Below are 18,206 nucleotides of genomic sequence, written 5' to 3'. Positions count from 1 at the left end.
GGCCTCCCAAAGTGCTGAGATTACAGGTGTGAGCCACCTCACCTGGATTTTTTTGTTTCATTTTTTTTTTTTTTGAGACAGAGTCTTGTTCTGTTGGTTAGGCTGGAGTGTAGCAGTGCGATCCTGGCTCACTTGCAACCTCCATCTCCCGGTTCAAGCAATTCTCCTGCCTCAGCCTCCTGAGTAGCTGGGGTTATAGACATGTGCCATTAAGCTTGGCTAATTTTTGTATTTTTAGTAAACATGAGGTTTTGTCATGTTGGCCAGGCTGGTCTTAAACGCCTGACCTCAGGTGATCTGCCCGTGCAAACCTCCCAAAGTGTTAGGATTACAGGCGTGAGCCACCATGCCCAGCCAATAAAAATCTTAAATATTACTATTGCCTTTGGTTTTTCAAAATCAAACTTCAAGCTTCATTATTAGATGATTTCTCCTTTTTACCAAGATTGCTTTGAATAAGACACTAAAAGTCTCTAAATCTCTTTCTTCAGCCACAAAATGAGAATAAAAATTCTATCCCTGCCAGGTGTACTGTGTCATGCTTGTAATACCAGCACTTCGGGAAGCCAAGGTGAGAGGATTGCTTGAGGCCAGGAATATGAGACCAACTTAGGCAACAAAGTGAGATCCTATCTCTACAAGTAATTTTTTTTTAATTAGCTGGGTGTGGTGGTACATGCCTGTGGTCTCAGCTATATGAGAGGCTGAAGCAGGAGGATCCCTTGAGCCCAGGAGGTTGAGTCTGCAGTAAGCTGTGATTATGCCACTAAACTTCTGTCTCAAAAAGAAGAAATTAAAAATTCTAACCTCAACAGATGTGGTGAGGCTCAAAGGAAAGAGTGTATGTGAAAATAGTCTGCAAACTACAGTGTACGTAGAAATGCAACAGTGGAACAAAATGTTATTCAGCTCAGCAAGTAAGAGAGGACTGAGTGGTTTGATTACAGATGTAAGGTCTTCAAACCCATGACAAGAAAACTTCAATGTGAGAACCATGAAATTACCAGACTCTAGCAGCTAAGCGGGGAAATCACTAAAAAGTAAAACATTTGACTTCACAAGGCTGTAAGACTCCGAGAAAGATGGAGCAGTCCTTTTCAGGAGAGTAAGAAAATTTGTAAGTGCTGACTGTGCAGATACTCAGGAAGACAAAATGGAATGACAAAAGCCAATCCTACAAAGAAAACAAAAGTTCTAATTTGCCAAATTCTTCTGTCCAAAACATTTCAAGACATCAAAAACTTTGAGGACCAACATCAACAATAAACAGGTAAACTACCTACTTTCTAAAGAGCACTCTGTCATTTTCCCTCACAACAGGTCCTGTTCCTACATCTCATTTCGTCCCTCCTCCTATTTAAATCTAAAGCAGAACAAAAACCTAAGAAAACAAAAGAATGTTTTTTATTTAGAATAAAGAAGAACAATGGGAAAAATCAAGTTTTGCCTTGCTCCACCCTTGTCCATAAATCTTACCATAATTTTTTAGAATGATATTAAGTTTTCCTGTAGAGTGTAAAAAAAATTTTGTAATTTTTTCCATGTAAATTTTCTTTGCTAAATTTTACATAAAAATTTCTTCACTGATCTATTTTATTGATTACATCAAATTATACTATTTTAAGCCACTGAGTTTTCTCTATGGCTATTTCTATCAAGGTGAATTTTATAAATACAAATATTACTTTGCACTCACAATTTCTACTAATGATACACACATTTATTTGATAGCTGTACATCTTCTCCTAAGAAATCCATGGACTTTTATAATCTATAGTAAAAGTATGAGAAGTCACCCTCAGGCATTCCAGGACTGCTATATATTGCTAAGTGAAATCTATATGGATTCAATCCCTTTGCATACATCTTGCTAATAGTATCCTTAGCTAAGTGGTTAAAATGGAAGAGTCAAAACAATAGGATCTTAATGTGGGGTCTCCACAGTGAGCATGTCTGTAACTCTATCCAAGCATTACTTAATGACAAATCAAACAGTAGAAAGTGATTTTCTAGTCTTCTACATGTATTATTTCTAGTTTTCTACAGGTATTATTTCTGTCATAATTAGGTTGGTGCAGAAGTAATTGCAATTGTTGCCATTACTTTTAGGGGAACAAAACAAATTACAAATGTACCTTCTCCAAAATGGCTAAAAAGTGTAAAGTGAAAAACTAAAAGTTAAAATGTATTAAACAATTTGTATCTTTAAAATTTTTAATTTATTATGTAATTTTTATTTATAATAGAGACGAGGTCTTGGCATGTTGCAGAGGCCGGTCTCAAACTCCTGGGCTCAAGTAATCCTCTGGCCTCAGCCTCCCAGAGTACTGGGATGACAGGTGGGACCCGCTGCACCTAGCCAATTTTTATCTTGTAATAATGCTGAAAGCCAGCTAATTATGGTGATACATAACAAATGGATTCTTTGTAGTTACTATGGTAAGAGCAAAATATCTGGGTCTTAATTGATTTACTATAAAATAGTAGCTAGGCACTGAACAAAAGCAACACATGCAAAAGGCTAGGTGTGCACTAACATGCCCAGCTTATTTGGTATCTTGATAAACAGAAAGACTGAAGATATTTTGTTTCTATATCCAGATGAGTATGTTTTTTTTGTTTTGTTTCGTTTTTATTGAGATGGGAGTTTTGCTCTTGTTGCCCAGGCTGGAGTGCAATGGCATGATCTCGGCTTACCGCAATCTGTACCTCCCAGGTTCAAGCCATTCTCCTGCCTCAGCCTCCCGAGTAGCTGGGATTGCAGGCATGTGCCACCACACCCGGCTAATTTTGTGTTTTTAGTAGAGATGGGATTTCTCCATGTAGGTCAGGCTAGTCTTGAACTCCTGACCTCAGGTGATCCGCCAGCCTCGGACTCCCAAAGTGCTGGGATTACTGGCATGAGCCACCACACCTGGCCCAGATGAGTATGTTTTAGCTGCTGTTTTGAAATTCTATCAGGGATATTTCTGACTTTAAAAGCACAACAAAACACACTTTGATTTTTGAAAGGTGGATCAAAATCAAGCAACACAACATGCAAATTAAAAAAACGCATAGAAATACCCTGAAAGCTACATGTGAATCGCTGAGAAGTGGCCCCTCTTTTTCGGTATAATTTATGCTTGATTCTCCAGGGATGAGGTGTACGCTTCCTTCCATGCATGGTACTGAGCTCTGGCAGGCTGTGCTCTCTCCAGGATTCAATGCTTTTGCAAGAGTGTCAAATGCCCTGTAAGAAGACATCAGAAGCTGTGAGCTTGACCAAACACCACAATAAAATAACAATTCTATACAGGATCCTATAATTAAGATTTAAGCCTAAAAAACTGGCCAGGCTGGTCTAGAACTTCTGACCTCAAAGTGCGGGGATTACAGGCGTGAACCACCATGCCCGGCCTAAAGTCTCTTTTAAAAATCTTGTATAATTAAGAGGGAGAAACATCTTTATATTTTTGTATGACAATAGGCTTTTAAAAGTTATATATTTTGTCGCTTGAGCCCAGGAGGGAAGGGCTGCAGTGAGCTATGATCACACCACTGTACTCCAGCCTGGGTGACACAGCAAGAGCTCATCTCAAACAAAATTATTTTTAATTAACCATTTTAAAATACATTATATATTTGACACACAAGACTATTAGCCCATTTATTTTGGATACAAAAGTTACTTAGAACAATGGTAAGAACTTATGTCGACTTTAATATACACAGTACAATAGGTCTTAAATTTTATTTAAAAATTCAGAAAACATTTTATTCATGTTTATTTTGTCACTTTGTCACTCAGGCTGGACTGCAGTGGCAAGATCATGGCTCACTGTAATTCTGAACTCCTGGGTTCAAGCAAGCGATCCTCTGACGTCAACTTCCCGAGTAGCTGGGATTACATGTGTGCAGCCCCATGCTCAGCTAATTTTCAAATTCTTTGTGGAAACTGGGCCTCACTATTTTGCCCAGGCTGGTCTCCAACTCCTGTACTCGAGTAATCGTGCCGCCTTGGTCTCCCAAAAGTGTTGGGATTACAGGCATGAGCTACTGCAGCCAGGCAGAGAGTATTTTAAAATGTATGGTCACATAGCTAAATCTAAACTGTAACAATTTGATATTAGAATAATAATGAACTAATGTTAGCAAATAATTACTCAAAATAGTTCCCCTTATTTTTCAACAATAGGCCTCCTAGACTTTCTTAAAATCTCATATTCAACAAAGTATTACTTATTGTGACTCTTAAATGTAGTTTATTACTGAATACCACATTTATTCAGTAATTATATACATATGTCTATATAATATCTTGTTGGTGGTGGTGTTTTCTGAGATGGCATCTCGCTCTGTTGCCCAGGGTGGAGTGCAATGGCATGATCTTGACTCACTGCGACCTCCACTTCCCAGGTTCAGCGATTCTCCTGCCTCAGCATCCTGAATAGCTGGGAATATAGGCATGTGCCAACACACCCAGCTAATTTTTTCAATTTTAATGGAGATGGGGTTTCACCATGTTGGCCAGGCTGGTCTTGAACTCCTGACCTCGGGTGGTTCACCCACCTCGGCCTCCCAAAGTGGTAGGATTACAGGGTTCACCCATCACGCCTGGCCAAATCAGTATATATTTATCATTATCTTTTTTTTCCTCTTAGCAATGGGGTCTAGTTGCTAGTTGACTCAAACTCCCAGGCTGAAGTGATCTTCCTGCCTCAGCCTCCTAAACAAATAATGTGTTCAGCTTATTCAATATTTTAGATGATAAACGTAGTGTGGGAAAAGCCTGAAGAAATTATTTCTATATCCTAAGCATTAATATTTACAGAATGAAAAACAATTCTGATACTACTTTCTTTAAGTGTAACTTAAAACTGAATATTAATGTAAAAGACTTAGTTGGTTAAACTAATATTACAACTCGGTTAAACTAAGTCTTTTACATTAATTTTAATCACTAGAAATTGAAAAGCAGGATCAACATGATTGCCTAGAAAGACAAATGTTTCACTCTTCACACACATCTTTATCTTTGGAAGAAAAAAATTCCTAAATTTTAAGACTACATTTCTAATCTTAAAAATATTCACTTACTGATTTTGTTATTTAGAATATAACTTTTCATACTGAATGTAGGTTTTCAGTTAAAACTTACCATGCCTTAAATTTTCTAAGTGAAAACAGAAATGTAGGTTGAGCATTCCTAATACTAAAACCCAAAATGCTAAATTCAGAAACTTTATGAGGACCAACATGATGCCACAAGTGGAAATTTCATACCTGATCTCTCATAATGGATTCAGTCAAAATGCATGTGCATAACAGTGTACTTAGTGCTTATTCCCTGTCCCCAAGGATAAAAAACCAGCTAAGATAAAATCTTTTCTACACACGCCCAGATTCCCCCAAGCAAGCACGCCCACTAAGGATAATAAAATGGCACATGTTCGGGCCAGACATGCCAATGGCAGGTTCCCTGATTCCCCATAAGGAGCTAAAACCTATGTGCATTACTCACTGTTTTTTTTGTTGTTGTTGTTGTTTTGTTTTTTTTTTTGGCATATTCTCTTCTCTGTGGTGTAAAGATACTTTTGAAAAGGTCAGAAAGGCATGCATGATACCCAGAGTAATGCAAACGTTCCAAAATCTGAAACCTGAAACATTTCTGGTCTGAACAAAGCATTTCGGATAAGGGATAATCAACCTGTATTTGTTTTCTGAAACTTCTATAAGTAGAATTTGAGACAAAAATATTTTTAATACTGAAAGACATGTAAACAAAAGGGTACTGATAATCAAAAGAGACCTTACCTTGAAACATCACCATTGGTCTGCACTTCTTGAAATTCACACAAAGAGGTATCATCATTGCTTAAGTTTTCAATCATAGACATTTCATTATTATTTTGAGAAAGATCTTTAGATTTTCCAAGATTCGCTAATGATGTAACCACACTGGCCAATGTACTTAAATCTCCCTGACATGATTCAGCCTTTAAAAAAAAGGGTATTAAAATTTTGTGAATTGGTATCAGTATTTTTTTCAATCTGAAATATCCAATTATAGATTATGATGTGCCAAAAGAAAAGAACAGTATGATAAATTATCCTGGAAAGTTAAAGGGCTCTGAGCTTTCAGAAATTTCTTGAGGAAAATACAAGTTTAAAAACATCAGGTGTATTTCATAAGAAATGTTTATATGTTACTTTTTTTTTTTTTTTTAATGGGACAAGATCTCACTCTGTCACCCAGACTGGAGTACAGTGGCATGAACACAGCTCACTGCATCCTCAAATTTCTGGGCTCATGTGATCCTCCTGCCTCAGCCTCCTGAGCAGCTAAGACTGCAAGTGTGCTCTGCTATACCTGGCTTTTTTTTTTTCATTTTTTGGGAAGGGGTCTTGCTGTGTTGCCCAGGCTGGTCCTGAACTCCTGGCCTCAAGTGATCCTCCCTGCCTCAAGTGATCCTCCCTGCCTCAGCCTCCTCAGTACAATTTCTAAAACTTACTATATAAACTATAAACTTGTATGGAATGTAAAGAATACTAGTGAAAAGTAGGGGAAATAGGGCAAATGAATTGTTGAACAGACTTCCTAGGATGCCAACTTTTGCCAGACACTGTGTTAATTAAATGTGTTAAAAGGCAATGTATTAAACACAAAAATTAAAAGAAATAGATCAGTTATCCATTATTCTCTTCACTTTTTTTGTTACTGGAGTTGAAAATTCTCTTTACATAGGTAAGACACTGATTTTTTGTTAAACATGACATACTTTCGATTTGTCTTTTTTTTTTTTCTTGAGACAGTTTCACCCCGTCACCCAGGCTGGAGTACAGTGGTGTGTTCTCAGCTCACTGCAACCTCCACCTCCTGGGTTCGAGTAATCCTCCTAACTAAGCCTCCTCACTACAGGTGCATACCACCATGTCCAGGTAATTTTTGTATTGTTTGTAGAGATGGGGTTTCATCACGTTACCCAGGCTGGTCTAAACTCCTGGGTTCAAGTGAGCCACCTGCCACAGCCTCACCAAAAGTGCTGGGATTACAGACATGAGGCACCGTGCCTTGTTTGTCTTCATTTTGTAATGTTTGTTGATTATGTATACATTATTTGTGCATTAGCTACAATTCTTTTATAAAAAAGAATTTTCTCTCAATTCTTTCTCAACCCAGAATTATAATTTGTATAGGAAAGACAGGTACTTTATTTTTCTTTTAGTTATCAATTTTCAGAGCAAGAAGTTGATACCCTAGCCATTTCTAATTGTGATAGATGAGTTTTTCTGAGTATAATTTTTAATTCATAGGTTTTCATCTATTTGATGTTTTATATATTTGATTTAAATTTATTTAATTCTTTTGTAAATCCTTTCCCATCCTAACCTAAGGAGAAGCCTTTTAAGTTGCCTTCTATGGCCTACTGACACAACCCCTTAGTGATATCTTTTTGATTAGTAGTTTCTTCATGGTTTTTTTTAGTGTTCGTAATCCTAAAATAACACATACATTCCCATGTTTCATTTATTGTAACAATTCTTCAATTTATGTGAGATTTACTTTGGTGAATCAGTAGAATAAAACAATGTTTGTGCTCTCCCCAAATTAATCAATGGTCCAAAAATAATTTACTGGAAACCCTACCAGTTACCAAGTTCTTACAGAATTAATACCCATATATGCATTTTATGTAACCCCCATTAGACCCCTGTGAAACAGAAATCATCATTCCTCTATCGCCAACCAGAAGAATGATCCAAATAGTAGAGGCAGGACTGTCTGACTGCAAAAGTCTGTGCTTTTTTTTTTTTTTAAGAGACAGTGTCTTTTAGAGACACTTCTATTGCCTAGACGGGAGTGCAGTGGCAGGATCATACCTCACTGCAGCCTTGAACTCCTAGACTCAAGTAATCCTCTGTCTCAGCCTCGCAAATAGCTGGGACTACAGGCATGTACCACCATGCCTGGCTAATTTTATTATTTCTAGAGACAGGGTCTCGCTGTTTCCCAGGTTGGTCTCAAATTCCTAGACTCAAGGAACTCTTCAACTTCAGCCTCCCAAGTTGCTGGGATAGACTTGAGCCACTGTGCCCAGAAAAGCCCACAATGTTAAGCTCCGCTCCAAGCAGTTTTCTTATCTTTGAATAAAAAGTACATCAGTTACAATTTTTAAATGCTTTACTATTCACCTAAAACTTAGAAGCTTATATATTCTCTTCTATCTAGCAACATATCTAACTAGATTCTTAAGTTTTTGCCCCAAAGGCTCTTAGCCAACATGGAAAAATTTCATCTTGTGACTTCACAGTTTTGGGGCCATTTGTCAGAGAAGCTTACATAAGGTTGTCATAACAATTTAATACAAGATATATAAGAGAGCACAGTGTCTGGGCAGAGTAGTTTGTCAACGAAACCTAGTTCCCTTCCTTCCCTAAAGGAGTTAATATGTCAATAAAACCAATTATCATTCTAACCTTGAATCATGTCAACAAGGCTAATCATGTAGACAGGGCTAAGTTTTCCAAAATACATGGCAAGAGGCCAAATGCCTCACCTAGCAATTACATGCTAACGTCCAATCTGTAAGACAGATACTCTTTTTAATTTTTTTTATTTTTTAAAGACGGGGTTTCACCACGTTGGTCAGGCTGGTCTTGAACTCCCGACCTCAGGTGATCTGCGCCTTGGCCTCCAAAGTGCTTGGATTACAGGCGTGAGCCACCACGCCCAGCCAATAGATATTCTTATTACTCTTATTTTACAGACGAAAAAGTGAGGCACTGAGAGGTCAAATAACTTGCCTAATGTTATATAGCTAGTAAGTGATAGATGAAATCTGATTTCAGAGCCCAAGTATTTAGAGTGCCTTAAAGCATCAAGTGGCAAATATATAACAAATCTTGCAATAAACAGGACAAATAATCTTATAGGTTATATGAAACCAGATCCTGGCTAGGCAGAGTGGCTTATGCCCATAACCCCAGCAATCTGGGAGGCTGAGGTGGGAGGATCACTTGGGCCCAGGAGTTCGAGACCAGCTGGTAATACAACGACACTTGGGTCTCTATAAAAATAGAAACAATTAGCCAGGCACAGTGGCACGTGCCTGTAGTCCTAGCTTCTTGGGAGGCTTAGGTGAGAGGATCACTGGAGCCTGAGAGGATGAGGCTGCAGTTAGTCATGACTATGCCACCACCACATCCCCAGCATGGGTGACAGAGGAGACCCTGTTTCAAAAATAAACAAAAACCCCATCACAGGCTGAGATAAACTCTGACTGCAGGCTTTCTAAAATCTGTTTTCAGATATAAGTTTTCAGGATAAATTTTTGCTTCTTGTTCTCATCAAGGATTTCTGAAAAGTACAGAAACTCTTCATGTTCAATCTAAATAAACAAACTGTTTTTCCTTTAGACCATTGGTCTAACATAAAGCTGCTCCAATCCCTAAGAGAATTGGATGACCTGAATACATAATAGGAGAGCTCTTGAAGTCCTATTCCTACTCTTGACTCAAGTAAATATTTTGATGGACGTGTGCTAGGAATTTATTTTTACCTGAAATATTTTAAGTATTTTAGCACTAACATATCTATAAGGGAACATAAAATAAATACTAAGAATTTTACACCTATAAATGTCTTTTACTGAGGGCTTCTATTTCAAGATGAGGGAAGAGTATGTGTTTGTTGCTTTCATGTTAAAGCGATAATCGTCGTAGTGAAACTATGAACATTTCTAATTTTTTTTTTTGAGGCGGAGTTTCCCTCTTGTTGCCCAGGCTGGAGTGCAATGGTGCAATCTCGGCTCACTGTACCCTCTACCTCCCAGGTTCAAGGTTTTCCTGCCTGAGTAGCTGGTATTACAGACATGCACCACCACATCCAGCTGATTTTTTCTGTTTTTAGTAGAAACAGGGTTTCTCCATGTTGGTCAGGCTGGTCTCCAACTCTGACCTCAGTTGATCCACCTGCTTCAGCCTCCCAAAGTGCTGGGATTACAGGCGTGAGCCACCATGCCCGGCTGAGCATTTCTAATTTAAGTTAAAAATTCCACATTACAAGGTTTTTTTTTTTTTAAGAACAAAGCAATTGACCAAAGCAATGGAAGCAATTAGGAAAACATTTTAAAAAGCTTAAAAATATCGAAGCTTTAAATTGTACTAAACACACCTTATCTGATGTCATCAGCACAGCTGACTCAGTTTTTACTCCAGACGGATGAATATTCACAAACATTCCTGAATCTAACAGTCCTGTTGACCTATGACAAATAAGTACAAATTTTAGCCTGAGTTTCGTTGGGAAGAAAAACAAAATGACCAGCTACTCAGTGTCTGTTTTACTTTACCTTGTAGTTTCACTATCTGTTACAAAAGTTGGAGTTGCAGTTAATGGGCTACGAAGGTCTTTTCGGATATAGATTTTTTCTGTTGAAGCGGCACAGTTGGAAGACTTTTCTCGTGATACTTCAATGGGTTTTCTTTCACATTGGACAGCTACAAAAATGTGTTAAACTATTATATCACAATATGGGATTTACAGACAATTATAAATTTAAGCTGTATGTAAGCTTAATGCTGCTAAGAGGAGACATGCCTACCATACTAAACTCCAAAGATAACCATCAATCTCTAGAAATTATGTGCAAGTTCACAACGTTGCTTTAGATTAGTAAAACTAGCTGACTTGCATCACTCATTCTCTTTTCTCTCCCTGCTCCCCATTCCTGTGATAGAAATGTAAAGGAACTCTTATTTTTTAAAAGTTCACCATCAAGAAGAAAGAACTAAAGTTAGGAGTCACTTACATACCTATATGAGTGCTTTAAAAAAATGAAGTGAAATTTAATCCATTGAAAATAATACTGAAAGGAACAAAAAAGCCTAAGGTAGATCTTTTATTAACTAAGGACAGGAGATTTTTGAGAAGTAATTCAACTACTTGGTCTTTCTTTATAAAATACAATTAATATGTAATATTTATAAGAATTTTATCTTGTAATATTTAGGAGATAGTATAGTAAGGTTGTTAGACCGCCAGGATTCAAAGCCAGCTTATGCCACTCATTAGTTATATGACCTTCAGCAGATTTCTCAACCTCTGTTTACTCAAATGTAAAATGGGTAACACAGTATTTACTGCAGAGAATCGCTGTGAGAGTAAGTTAATACACATGATAAGCCCAGTGTCTAGCATAGTGACAGCTCAATCAATACTAGCTATTGTCATTATCTTACTAATCTTTAGTAGTTAAATCAAAAAGTAAACTGGTATCTGAAGCTAGTTAAGCTTTTTCCCAAACACAAACTACAAATACATGCTTGTTACACAGGCATTCAATAATTATTAGTTGAATAAAAAATACATACATATTTATGTATTCTTATATTTTTAGTTGGAAAACTAAACTAAAAAGTACACATTTGACATATTTTAACTTGTTAATTTCAATACTCTTCCAGTTTGCAGGAATCCTTAAAAAGTATTTTCTCCTTAAAAGCTAATACATACAGTCTTGTTTCATTCCAAACGCAATACATCTCTGTAACCTGCAGTATTGGCAGCGGTTTCGGTGATGTTTATTAATAATACAATCCTTTGATCCTCGACATGAATATACTAAATTTTTTCGGATGCTTCTTTTAAAAAATCCTTTGCAGCCTTCACAAGTTACTGCTCCATAATGACGTCCTAGAGATAAAATGTTTAAGAAAATATAAAAGTCACGTTATTTCAGAACAGAAATGAAATAAGCCAATTGCTCCCCTTTAAACAACATATAAGATGAAACTATTTTTGAGCTTCTGACATGGAAAACATTTTTAGAAGTTATTTTTATTTATTGTAATTATTTTAGAGATGCTCTGTGGCCCAGACTGTAGTGCAATGCTACGATCACAGTCCAGTGCAGCCTTGGAACTACTGGACTCAAGGGATTTCCCCAAGTAGCTGGGACTACAGGCTTATGCCACCACGCCTGACCAGTTTTTTTGTTTAACCTTTTTTAGAGACAGTCTTGCCATCTTGCCCAGGCTGGTCTCCATCCTGGGCTTAAGCGATCCTTCTTGCCTTGGCCTCCCGAAGAGAGGTTACTAAATAGAGAATGAAACAAGCATATTCTCTAATAAAAAACAAATATATGAATTTTTAATTTTTTTTTAGAGATGGGGTCTTGCTCTGTCACCTAGGCTATATATAGTGCAGTGGCATGAACAAAGCTCCCTAAATCCTTAAATTCCTGGGCTCAAGTGATCCTCTTGCCTCAGCCTCCTAGTGGTTAACACTGCCATCACTACTGGCTGATTTTTTTTTGTTTAAGAGACAGGATCTCTTTATGTTACCCAGGCAGATTTCAAACTCCTGGCCTGAAGTGATCCTTCTGCCTCCATTCTCAAAGTGCTGGGATTACAGGAATGAGCTACCTTGCCTGGCCTAATGTAATGTATTATTAAGGATCAGAACTCATCATTTTTAAATGATTCCTTTGCCAAAACTTCTGGTTTTCACATTAAAAAAATCTTTCTACAGATGGGCGTAATCCAGCCTGTAATCCAGCACTTTGGGAGGATGAGGCAGGTGAATCACTTGAAGTCAGGAGTTGGACATCAGCCTCGCCAGTATGGCGAAAGCCCGTCTCTACTAAAAATATAAAAATTACCCGGGTGTGGTGGCACACGCCTGTAGTCCCAGCTACTCGGGAGGCTGAGGCAGGAGAATTGCTTGAACCCAGGAGGCAGAGGTTGCAGTGAGCCAAGATTGCACCACTGCACTCCAGTTGGGGCAACAGAGTGAGATTCTATCTCAAAAAAAAAAATTTTTTTTTACGTGTTCACTTTCAAAAGTGAAATACATATTTTATTTCTTTACAAATCAAATTAAACTGCACTGAAGTAAAGAAAATAAGTGAATAAAGAACTCTGGGACTGAGCATGATGGCTCACACCTGTAATCCCAGCACTTTGGGAGGCCAAAGAAGGGTGGGTGGAACATCTGAGGTCAGGAGTTTGAGACCAGCCTGGCCAACATGGTGAAACCCCATATCTAATAAAAACACAAAAGTCAGCCAGGCATGGTGGCACACACCTGTAGTCCCAGCTACTTGGGAGGCCGAGGCAGGAGAATTGCTTGAATCCAGAAGGCAGAGGCTGCAGTGAGCTGAGATCATGACACTGCACTCCAGCTGGAACAACAGAGTGAGACTCTGTATCAAAATAAAAAGAACTTTGGGGAAAAAATTAAATTTTAAAGGCTACAAATGTGAATCATAAAAATGACATACTCCTTTATTTTTCTTCTTTCATTTACTTATTTATTATTTTTTATTTATTTATTTTTTTTAAAAGACAGGGTTTCACCGCTGTTGGTCAGGCTGGTCTTGAACTCCCGACCTCAGGTGATCCGCCCACCTTGGCCTCCAAAGTGCTTGGATTACAGGCGTAAGCCACCACGCCCGGCCTTTTTTTTTTTCCTTCTTTCTTTTAGTAGAAGAAACATGGTAGTGTGGTAGTTATTTTAACAACACGACACATACAGGAGGTTATTTTTCTTTTTTAATTTTAAGAGGTTATTCTTAATGTTACCTGATGCTTTGTCTCCACATACTACGCAAAGATCAAAAATCTTATTTGGTCCCTGGTCTGGAGAAGAATTATCTGTTAGGAGCTTAAAAAAACAAAAAACCTGTTGTTACTCAACAGCACTCATTCTATTAAAAAATTAAAGAACATTCAGTTGGTCTTGCTTTATTGCTTTTTCACAAGTTATTCTTAAACTCTGAACTCTATGAAGAGCTTGGAACCTTTCCACATAGAATGACATGACAAAAATATGCTTATAATAGCATAAAAAGATAACTCTGAACTTTTTAAATAGAAATGGGGCTACAAATAAACTTCCTTGAGGTAATTATATAATCATGCCAATATGGTTGCTATACAAATGTAGAGACTTCAAAAGCTCATCACTAGAAACAGCTAATAAGATACTAGCAAAGGAAACTAGTTTCTTCTTTAAAAAACAAACGAAAGCTGGGCACGGTGGCTTACGCCTATAATCCCAGCACTTTGGCAGGCCGAAGCTGGCGGATCACCTGAGGTCAGGAGTTTGAGACCAGCCTGGCCAATGTGGTGAAACCCCATCTCTACTAAAAATACAAAAAATTAGCCAGCTGTGGTGGTGGGCGCCTGTAATCCCAGTTACTTGGGAGGCTAACGCAGGAGAATCCTTGAACCTAGAAGGCAGAGGCTGCAATGAGCTGAGATCGCACCACTGCACTCCAGCCTGGGTTACAGAGCAAGACACTGTCTCAAAATAAAAATAAAAAATAAAAAAAACTAGGTGTGGTGGTGCATGCCTGTAGTCCCAGCTACTCTGGAGGCAGAGGCAGGAAAATTACTTGAACCCAGGAAGTGGAGGTTGCACTGAGCCGAGATTGTGCCACTGCACTCCAGCCTGGGCAACAGAGTGAGACTCCATCCCAAAAAAAAAAAAAAAAAAAAAAGCTAACTAGTTTCTTTCTTTCAACTTTTTCTTTCAATTTTGAAATGTGAACAAATAAATTCAATTAAAAAAAATGGTATGGCATTTGAATTCCTTCAGAAGTAATTCTGATTTTACAAACTTTAAATGGTTCTTAAAATGACTACCCCTTACTATGTAATATATTGCATAATTTTTTCTTATATCATCACAAAAATCAGTCTTCAGTAAGTACTTAAACAAAACAAAAACTTTTGGTACTAGATGTCCTATGAAAGCATCTATGGCAAGTATTACACTTTTCTTTAACAGCCTAGCTGTTGCAAATCGTGCTAATCTTTTATCTATTTTTCCTAAGGCTGGAAGGGGATATTGAGAAATTAAGGGATTTGCCCACATTCCATCTTAGGTCATTAGACTAGAAATCAGCTTTTGACCTAAGGGAATTCCAACCTATACCTGTTGCTCTTTCACTGCTTTTAGAGATGATCCATAAGTAGTCAAAGTGCCAATATTATTTTCATTTTTAAAATATGGAACTTTTTTTAAAGGAGTGACTTTGCAATGGAGAAACCTGAGAAATACTACCTCAGCCAGGTGACAGAAGTCAACCTCATCAGTCATAAATCATGTTGATAGTATCTTTTACATAATGTGACAAAATGGTACTTAACTTCTGTAATCTTCCTCCCCAAAACCCATACCCCTGCCTAATCATGAGAAGAACATCAGATAAAGTCCATTCGTGGGGCATCCTACAATATACCTGGCTAGTACTCCTCACACAACTGTCAGGGTCATCAAAAACAAGGAAAGTGAGAACTGGTCTAGCCAAGAGAAGCCAAAGGAGACAGGACAACTCAATGCGATAAGGTATCCTGAATGGGATCCTGGAACAAAAAGGGCCATTAGGCAAAAATCAAGGAATGTCTAACCACCTATAAGCTTCAGTTAATAATGTATCAATATTCTTCATTAATTGTAATAAATAGGTCACGTGAATCTAAAATGTTAATAATAAGGGAAACTGTATTTACGGGGGAGTAATATGGGAACTCTGTACTATATGCTCAGTTTTTCTGCAAATCTAAAACTATTCTAAAAAATCAAGTCTACTAATTTAAGAAAAAGAACTTAAGGTACATATAATGTTATAAATTTTTTTGTGTGACTTCTGTCTTGTTGATAAAACAAATTCTTATAAATTTATAGCCCTATCCACTTTCTACTTTTATTTCCAAAACTAATACAAATAATATCAATGGATGAATAGATGGTATCTATGTAGGCAAATTTTCATGTTTTATGAATTCAGAGTTTTTCAATCTAAAGACGAATTTTCTTTCATTTTTCATCATAAAATGTGAAACCCAATTTTAAGTAGACCACCTTCAAAAAGTCTCTAAAAGCAAACTTCAGAGTATATCATATTTGTATCCAATCATAGCAACCAGCAGTGAAAACATCTACATAACCACAGGCATGTGGTGTATAAAACTTTTTGGGTCTTTGAAGAATAATGTATAATTTTCTATTCTAGCAAAACGTAAAATGATGTAATGTTAACCTATACTACCACGTTCCAGAGTAAAGCAGGAGACCATGACTAGACTGCTTGCTACGTCACGGACATATGCATGACAACAAAGGAAGCACAATGCTGAAGCCAGCAGCTATAGTCCAAACTTCTTGATCTGGCAGCTTCCTGTTTGTGGCACAGGCAGCTTGCTTCTGGAAAATACAGCTACAAAAGCTGCCCCTGACTTGACAATTTCCTAATTATGCAGAAGAAGTAGGAGGTCTCTTAGAAGCCAATTTTGCAGCATGCTCCAGTATTCTTGAAAACCTGGCCTAAATCTGTTTCTTCAGCCTTCCTAACAATTCTGCAAGCTCTCTATATCTTTTATTAAAGGCCTTCCTGGCTACATCAGCCAGAGTGGATCTTACCGTATGCAACAAAGAATCCCCCAAAATATATGACTGTGAGGAAAGTACAGTGGCCTATAGGAGAGGGCTGTCACTGTAGATACTCTGTTACACACAGTTTTATGCATTTTTTTTCCTACTGAATATACATATATCTAAAGTATTCATGGCAGGACATATGCTTAAAACAATTTTTTTAAAGAAATTGTTTTAAGCATAAGACACTTAAGACACTTGTAAAAGAAAAAGACACTTGTTACCTGCAGGTGTTGTGCAGACAGATCGGGAGTGGTAAAAAATAACTGGTTGGCACCTGCTGGATCTGGAGATGAGAGGAAAACTTTTCCTGGAGTGGCATCTTGCCTGGCCAGAATGACTTTGCTTGGAGAAGAGCCGTCGTGATTTGTCAGAATGAACTGCTTGCCTTGGGTACTATGATCAAGTGCTGTCACAATCTGGATTTTCTGCCCAGTTTGCTGCTCTGTAACAATCTAACAAAATTATAAAAAATAAATAATGAATTCAAGTCAATCATTTGTTTTTCTCTAATGACACCATTATCGCCTATCTTCAAAGACAGAAAAGCACATCATTACATATGTAGTCAATGTAAAACACATGTATCTTTTTTTTTTACAGACTACAGCAGAATATACACATACCTTTTAAACTACCAATTCTACTGCCACAAAATTCTATCCTATGGAAATAAACAAATGTGCAAACAAAGGTACAATAGTAAGAACATTTTGACCTATTTTGATTCCCTCCTTCCCCTTCCCTCCCACGTTCCATTTAGCCAAATACATATTGGTGATTTCTATTGGCTGTTCTGCATCCTGGGATGTAGCAGTGAATAAAACACAGTTTTTGCCTTCATGAAGCTTTTATTTTAGTGGAAAAAGATAGTAAATGAGGAAATAATATTGTCAGGCGGTACTAAGTGCTATGAAGAAAAACAAAGTAAGGTGAGACAGTATCAGAATGAGGGCAATGAGGGAAGATCACTCTAAGGAGGTACCATTTTTGCACAGACCTGAGAAGAAACAGACCAAGGCTTAGGACTACCTAGGGGAAGAACATTCCAAGTAGAGGAAACAGAGCATAAAAGTAGGTCCCAGGGCAGGAGGGAGGGTGTTTGACACGTGAGACACAAAGCACAGCAATAGAACAGTATGAGGAAGATAGAAGGGAAGATAGGAATTATAGAAGATGGGATCTGAGTGACAGCTGGGACTTAGAGGGCTTTGTAGGCCATACAAAAGTTTAGATTTCCTACTGTGTGAAATGGAGAGCCACCAGAGGGTTTGGAGCAGAGGAATGACAGGATTTTACTTTTTAAAAAAGAATCAGCCAGACACAGTAGCAGGTATCTATAATCCCAGCTACTTGGGAGGCTGAGGCAGGAGGATCACTTGAGGCCAGGAGTTCGAGACCAGCCTGGGCACACAGTGAGATCCTGTTTAAAAAAAACAACAACTGTAGGCCGGGCATGGTGGTTCACGCCTGTAATCCCAGCACTTTGGGAGGCCGAGGTGGGTGGATCACTTGAGGTCAGGAGTTCGAAGCCAGCCTGTCCAACACGGCGAAACCCCGTCTCTACTAAAAACACAAAAAATTAGCCAGGCGTGCTCCCAGCTACTCGGGAGGCTGAGGCAGGAGAATCGCTTGAACCTGGGAGGTGGAGGTTGTAGTGAACCAAGATCGTGCCACTGCACTCCAGCCTGGGCAACAAGAGCAAAACTCCATCTTGAAAAAAAAAAGTGTAAAAAAGTACTCTAAATTTATTGTGAAGAACAGACTGCAAATGTTCAAG

At 38.0% G+C, this 18,206-nt stretch overlaps 1 protein-coding gene across 12 annotated transcripts in view; it reads right to left on the bottom strand.

Moving 5' to 3' along the window:
• Window positions 1–18,206, bottom strand: part of NR2C1 (nuclear receptor subfamily 2 group C member 1) — a 54,030-nt gene that overhangs the window by 27,770 nt on the left and 8,054 nt on the right. For 11 of the 12 annotated variants that reach the window (XR_010342941.1, XR_010342938.1, XR_010342939.1 and 8 more), the window contains 7 exons: window positions 16,651–16,881; window positions 13,567–13,648; window positions 11,498–11,677; window positions 10,335–10,482; window positions 10,157–10,247; window positions 5,797–5,978; window positions 3,067–3,232 (listed from right to left, as the gene is read on the bottom strand). Coding sequence is in view for 8 of the 12 variants with exons in the window: in XM_064376874.1 (XP_064232944.1) it covers window positions 3,067–3,232; window positions 5,797–5,978; window positions 10,157–10,247; window positions 10,335–10,482; window positions 11,498–11,677; window positions 13,567–13,648; window positions 16,651–16,881 (1,080 nt within the window). In the remaining 4 variants the exon portion in view is untranslated. Of the gene's footprint in view, window positions 1–3,066; window positions 3,233–5,796; window positions 5,979–10,156; window positions 10,248–10,334; window positions 10,483–11,497; window positions 11,678–13,069; window positions 13,546–13,566; window positions 13,649–16,650; window positions 16,882–18,206 lie in introns of those variants that run through there. The other variant, XM_064376878.1, reaches the window with a different exon arrangement.

Source organism: Aotus nancymaae, unplaced genomic scaffold, assembly GCF_030222135.1.
Source record: "Aotus nancymaae isolate 86718 unplaced genomic scaffold, 86718_ANA_hifiasm-v0.15.2.pri h1tg000016l, whole genome shotgun sequence".
Classification (NCBI taxonomy): Eukaryota; Metazoa; Chordata; class Mammalia; order Primates; family Aotidae; genus Aotus; species Aotus nancymaae.
Note: the sequence above shows the minus strand (reverse complement) of the source record. Positions and strands in the feature narration are given on the sequence as shown.